At 43.2% G+C, this 6,887-nt stretch overlaps 1 protein-coding gene across 3 annotated transcripts in view; it reads left to right on the forward strand.

Moving 5' to 3' along the window:
• Nucleotides 1–565: 565 nt before the first annotated feature.
• sort1a (sortilin 1a) overlaps nt 566–6,887 on the forward strand; it is a 22,027-nt gene continuing 15,705 nt past the window's right edge. Inside the window, exon 1 of one of the 3 annotated variants that reach the window (XM_058373225.1) lies at nt 566–990. In XM_058373225.1, coding sequence (XP_058229208.1) covers nt 727–990 — 264 coding nt within the window. In that variant the 5' untranslated portion in view covers nt 566–726. Of the gene's footprint in view, nt 991–1,032 lie in introns of those variants that run through there. The other 2 variants (XM_058373224.1, XM_058373227.1) reach the window with 2 other exon arrangements.

The following is a 6,887-nucleotide window of genomic DNA, read 5'->3' on the forward strand; positions in this document are numbered from 1 at the left end:
GTGTATGTTTAATTCATAAACATCAGTATTTTCTTTCTTTTTAATGTATTGTTAATACTCGTGTAAATCCTTATTAAACTTGGTGACGTCACAAAACAAGCAACATAACCGGAGCACACGATTGTGCTTCGCTAGCTAGCTCACTTGGCTAATAACAATTATAAACAAATATAGTTAGCTGTTAGATTATTTTATTCATAGTTAAATGGTGACGTATAATCAAAAGATAAAGTTCTACAATGTAAATGTAGTTTATTTCTCTTTAAAATAAGCTAGCATGTGTCTTCATCATGAACCCTCGTTCACATAGAACGAGAGGCTGGGGCCGTAGCAACCAATCAGCGACCTCAGACACATCACCAGGGGGCGTGGCTAACCTACTTTCCGTCCGCTCGCTTTTAACTAGCCTCCGAGTTGGGCGAACGGATTTAAATCGATAGGTGTGCCGCCCAATTACATTCCGTCTGTGATTTTTAATCAGCCAATCGCGTGCGCCAAGATGCTCGAGTGGGCGTTTTGAACGGACCAATCACGCACCGAGGCCCCGCCTTCCTAATTCGATCTGAACTCGCGCACCAGTGGCGCACGAGACCGCTACGGCTCACGACACGGCAGATATGTAAACCGTTACCCGAGCGGCGGAGTGATGCTCGAGGAGTTTTACAACTTTTCCTGAAACTTTATTTTAAACCTATACTTGAAATAAATAACCGAGTTTATTTTTAAATGCTGTTTGGAGTAAATATGAGAGCCGTGTGCTGGCCGGTTGCACTTTTATTGGTTTCAGCGGCGCTATGTTTGGACTTTGAGCACGCGCCGAGTCTCGGTGGACGGGGAAACACGGCGTTTCTAAGGAGACAGAAATGGAGGAACCATTCCGGTTTAAAAGGTTTGTTTGAGAGGAGAGTGAGAAGGAGCGAGGAGTCGGTGGGAGAGTCGTGTCACTCCCTGCAGGAGTATGGAGCCAGGCTGCAGGAGGACACACACACCGTGAGTAACAGGGTTTGCTCTGGGGAACATGCAGTACTCCCTGGCTGAGGGATGGACGATATGTCAACAAAAAAAAGAAAATATCGCGATACTTGAGCGCGATATCTTTACACAATATTTCCTAGGGCTTTTAAAACAAACTACCAAAACTTTTCACGTAAGAGTTGTTTATCACTTTTAAACACAAAACGGTATCACCGTGTGTTCAGTTAAATCTGAATGACACCTAATAATACACCAGATGCTCTTAAAAACGTCTGATTATCACAGTATGAAGTGTAAAATACTGCGTGTTACACGTAATAAAACACTCCACTGATCTAATGTACTGATCGTTCATCCCAAAGCTACTCAGATAAGCTCTTTCACTTGTTTTAGTAACTGAAATGTAATTTCTGTGGCTTCTTTCTAAAGTAAACATGGCCCTTTTTTTGTGTGTTTGTGTGTGTTTTCCCCTGTTATCTTAAATAAGTTGCTGCAATTACTATATCAGCTCTAATTGTGTCATTATTTATGTTTTTATACTGAACATGATCCACTACGGTGCCTTAAAGATGCAGTTTTTGTAAAATTGAGCTGGAATAATCATCTGATTATTACAGAGACACTGAGACACACACACACACACACATGGGCAAACACTCCCCGTGCAAATAAAGTAAAGCTCAAGAACACCAGTCACTCATTAACCTGATCCAAATCATTCATAACTGTCTGTATAATATATATATATAGTGTGTGTATTTGTGTGTGTGTGTTAAATAGATCTGTGACAGAGAGAAAAATGAACAGAACTTGAGTGAAGGTTTCTTAACATTTTGACAACAAAATCCGTCGGACACACTTTGTTTTCCGCATCAGAGGAATTCGTGCTCCGTTCACCAAGCTGCCAGGAAAAAAAAAAAAAGGAAAAAGGGGAAACTTACACAAATTCCATCTTCGCACAAACATGGCCGATCGGCCAGGATGTGGCTCCAGAGTAGAGCCTGTAGATTTGCACCATTTAACCTTTTACTAACACTGAATAATACAGAGGACGTCCGATGACCACAGAGCTGACGAGTGGACATCGTGCTGTTTTTACTGATGATACACAGATTACAGATACAGATATTTTCTCTGGATATATTTAAGGACGCTGGTTAATTTCCCAATCCTGAGCAAGAAGGAGCTTTGTGGAATATTGAGCTTTAGATTCCTGACATTCCTAACACTTTAGGTGTAGTCTGTATGGTATGAATTACAATAAAACACACACACGCGCGCACACACACACACACACAGTTTTTCTGATGTTACCTAAAGCGTGGTGTGTAAGAGGAAAGGCCAGAGCGCGGACGTTTTATGATGCGCCGGACAGATGGACGGACAGATGGGCGGATTTGAGGAGGCTCTCGGTGCGCGCACTCGTCATGTTCGAGGAATTCTTCACACACGCTCAGCGAGGACGGTCCGGTCTGTTTGCTAGACAGTGCGCTTGTTTGTGTCTCTGTTCAGCTTAACACTCGCGCATGTTGTGTGTGACACACCTTTGTAGTTTTAAGTCACACTGCATTCACCTTCCTGTGTAACTATAAGTATTAAATATAGACTCCACCCTCAGTGTAGGTATTTCGTGCATTCATGCTGGTGATGCTTGTAGCTTGTCTCTTTAGGCTAGTTAGTGTAGCCAGTGTTGGACATTGTCCAGTGACTTTAGTTTAGATTTGAAAGCTCAAATGTAGCTCACAGCATACGATCTGCTGCAGTTATTTCTCTTTAAATAATTTGTATGTTCAATATTTCAATGTAAATTGGCTGTTTGAAAGACGTGACATGCCAGGCTTCGTCTTAGCTTTGTTTGAGGATTAACAACCTAAACTAGCTACACTATATTGGAAAAGTTTTGGGACACTCCTCCAATTCACTGAATTCAAGTGTTTTTCAGGGGTTGGGCTCGAACCCTTAGTTCCAGGGAAAAGAACTCTTAATGCTTCAGATTCATACCAAAACAATTTGGACAATTTCATGCTTTGTGGGAACAGTTTGGGGATGACGCCTTCCTGTTCCAACATGACTGCACACCAGTGACCAAAGCAAGGTCCATAAAGACATGGATGAGTGAGTTTGGTGTGGAGGAACTTGACTGTCCTGCACAGAGTCCTGACTTCAACCCCATAGAACACCTTTGGGATGAATTAGAGCGGAGATTGTGAGCCAGACCTTCTCGTCCAACATCAGTGTCCGACCTCACAAATGCGCTTCTAGAGGAACGGTCAAAAATTCCCATAAACACACTCCTAAACCTTGTGGAAAGCCTTCCCAGAAGAGTTGAAGCTGTTCTAGCTGCAAAGGGCGGGACAACTCCATATTACATTCATGTGCATGTAAAGGCAGACGTCCCAAAACTTTTGGCAGTATGTACAGTTCCTGGAGCACTGTGCTTCTCCTTAATGCTCGTAATGGATTGAGTAAAAGGTTGTATATAACAGGGTGAAGTAAAACTAACACAATTCCATAAGTTGTTGGGGGGGAAACAACTCGTATCGCACGTCCTGGACGTTTGGATTTGTTCCTTTAATGCACCGTACATGACCATGTAAATCTGGCCCTAATTTTTCCCTTTGGTCTGACCACAAAATCACTGTAGTAGCTTTTCGAGGTGATAAGAGATTGATAAATGAGGTCTGCTGTACATTACACTTGTGCTGCTCCCTATTGCTGTGAGTTACAGAGCACCCCGAGACAGTTAATTAGCTCTCTCCTGCTTTGAACGCTCATCACAGTAAATGTTAGTCTGCAAATCACTGAGGAAATCGCTTCTCGCCTCTTTCTTCGGAAATCGTCGTCCCGCTCCTTTCTCGGAAATCGGTCACTCGTGTGACGTCGGAGTTCCACACGTCAGAGAAAGTGGACAGACGTGTTAAAGCCAGGATTTTTACGAGCAGCTGATGTTGGAGATGTTTTTCTTCTTTTTAAAAAAAGACGGCGCTGCATCTTTAAACCTCCGTCATGAACATGGGTAACTATTTTTAAAGTCCTGTCCTGCTCCTTCTCAAACACTGGAATTTTTTATTTTTAGACTTTAACTTTATCGTGTGTGTGAGCTCTTGCGGTCGCACACCTGTCTAAATGTTATTTTCTCCTGGAGAGAAGCCTGTGGTTTCTGGATCCCTGCTTTTTTATTTTGTAATAAAAAAAAAAAATAATAAAAAGGACGAAGAAAGCCAAAATAACTTTGTGCTCGTTGGAAGCTTTTTTACAGAACGGGGAAGAAAAGGGAAAAAAAATCATGTTCTGTTGGTGGAAATGGTGTAGAGTGGAGCGCTTCCAAGAACGGAGAATCTGAAAAAGCAGAATCATGTTTTTAACTTTGGAGAGAGAGATGGAGAGACGGAGAGACAGAGACAGACAGACAGAGAGAGAGAGAGAGACCAAGAGAGAGAGGGAGCGATGGAGAGACAGAGACAGACCGAGAGAGAGCGAGATGGAGAGACAGACAGACAGAGAGAGAGAGAGAGAGAGACAGGGGGAGAAAGAGAGAGGGGGGAGAGAGAGAGAGAGAGAGAGAGAGACTTTTTTTGATGGTTGTTTACTTGATCCAGTTATTGAGATTATATCCGTGTTGCAACATGCTTTGAGTGAGCAAAGTGCGGTCCTGACAGTTCCACCAGCTGTCGCAGAGTCACAGTCTCTGAGGAGATCAACGCTCTAGTTAAGGCTGGGGAGATCCTGAGGAGATCAACGCTCTAGTTAAGGCTGGGGAGATCCTGAGGAGATCAACGCTCTAGTTAAGGCTGGGGAGATCCTGAGGAGATCAACGCTCTAGTTAAGGCTGGGGAGATCCTGAGGAGATCAACGCTCTAGTTAAGGCTGGAACATGTAATAAGTGGATAAGTCCTTGTCCGCTCTCTTTCTTGGGTAGGTTTAGTATTCTTTGTGGTAACCAGTGCAGCTTATTCCAGGAAAAGTCCACCATCATGGCCTGCAGGTCTGCTAATAGTTTCAGAGGGGGGTCAGGCCAGTCTGTGATGTAACACTGAAGCAATTAGATTATTAACAGCCAAAGTTCTGCCCTTTATATGACATCTTGGAAACAAGTCATTAGCATTTATTATGATGTCCTTTTATCTTTTCACCTGTACCTTTCCAGTTATTACACCACTGCTGTCTCCCAGGTACACAGGTATGAATATTTAATGCCACCTGTTTTCCATGTTAAGTTATCTGGGAGACATGGTTCCTCACCTTTCCAATCCCCAACTAAAATAGCTTCACTTTTGTTCCAGGTTACTTTTGCAGATGATATCACATGAATCTTTCTTATGATATCAGTGTCTCTCTGTTCATTTACCATCACAACAACATATGCATAAGCTAATGCACAGTGTGGGGTATTACAGCTTGTTACCCAGACCAGTAATCTTACTTATCTGACATAGTAATGGTTCTATGGCTAGGGCGTTTAACATGCCGGACAGAGAGCAGCCCTGCCTAATACCCCTATACACTTTAAAAAGTACACATAAACCACCGTTACCTTTCAGTACGCTCTCAATGTTACTGTACAAAACCTGGATCATGGCTATGGAACCTGAGTTGAACCCCAAACTCTCTAGAACCTGCCACAAATACTGGTGTTCAACCCGGTCGCAAGCCTTTTCCTGGTCCATAAAAATAAGACCAGTCTTCAGCTCCAATAGCCTAGAGACGTCCAGAATGTCACAAATCAAATGTATGTTGTCGTGGATTGACCTGCCACGGTATGTCTGTTCAAAGTGGATGACTTGCTCCATAACCTTCCCTAGTCTTGTTGCTAATGCTCTGGAGAGCGCCTTACAGTCTGTGCAGAGTAGTGAGACGGGCCGCCAATTTCTCAGGGCTGTTAGATCACCTTTCTTTGGAAATAGGGTTAGGACTGCTCTTTGTCTACTCAACGGCAGCTGGCCATCGTTCAAGCTTGCCCTCAGCACTTCCAGCAAATCCTGCCCCAACACTGACCAGAAAGCTTTATAGAACTCTACTAAAAGCCCATCAGTTCCTGGTGACCCCCTATTGTCCATGCTGTTAAGTGCCGACTCTAACTCCATAAGGGTCAGAGCTCTCTTGCTGACCCCTCAGCTAGAGGGGGGGGGGGACACACAGAGACACAGAGAGCCAGCGATGCACAGAGAGAGACAGGGAGAAAGAGAGGAATGGGATTGAGGATAGAAAAGGATCTTGCTTTTGTGAGCTAGACCAGTATCTGGACTGCACTTTAATAAGATCAGAGGATCTATATTTCAGTCAGCCTTGTGTTGATGAAATCCTCACCTCCATTTTTTTATAAATTAAAAATGAAATTGATTAAAAATTCCCAACTTTTCATCATATTACATTTTTCCCGTTTAAAAATTCAAGCTACAATGAGCTACACTTTTAATAAGACAGTCCTACACAAATAAAATGATTACAATTTACATGGGTTTGTAGTCAAAACTTTCATTTTGCACACGTGTGTGTGTTTGTGTGTGTGTATTGGCACAACATGAGATGATGATGATGATGATGATGATGATGATACAGCATCTCTCGGGGTACAAAGCAGGAGAATAATTCAGCAGATAGGTCAGAGATACCTTCACCTGTCAGTCCTGTTCCTTTCAGCTGTCTGTCTCTTAATCACACAGATTTATTCTCTCCATTCTGTTCATCCTTTTACTGAGAGACATGGACAGGAGGAGTGACAGGTTTATTTCCTAGCATGCACCTGGTCATGCAGCAGTGCTGCTCAGGTCAAATGTCATGATGAGTGACATGATGATACGAGTCTTACTGTGTGTGTGTGTGTGTGTGTGTGTGTGTGTGTGTGTGAGCACGCTGTACTTGAGGCTGATGAGAAGTGTCTGTTCAGTCTCTGCCTGCTTGCTTGCCTGCCT

The sequence above is a fragment of the Hemibagrus wyckioides genome, linkage group LG21 (assembly GCF_019097595.1).
Source record: "Hemibagrus wyckioides isolate EC202008001 linkage group LG21, SWU_Hwy_1.0, whole genome shotgun sequence".
NCBI classification, from domain to species: Eukaryota; Metazoa; Chordata; class Actinopteri; order Siluriformes; family Bagridae; genus Hemibagrus; species Hemibagrus wyckioides.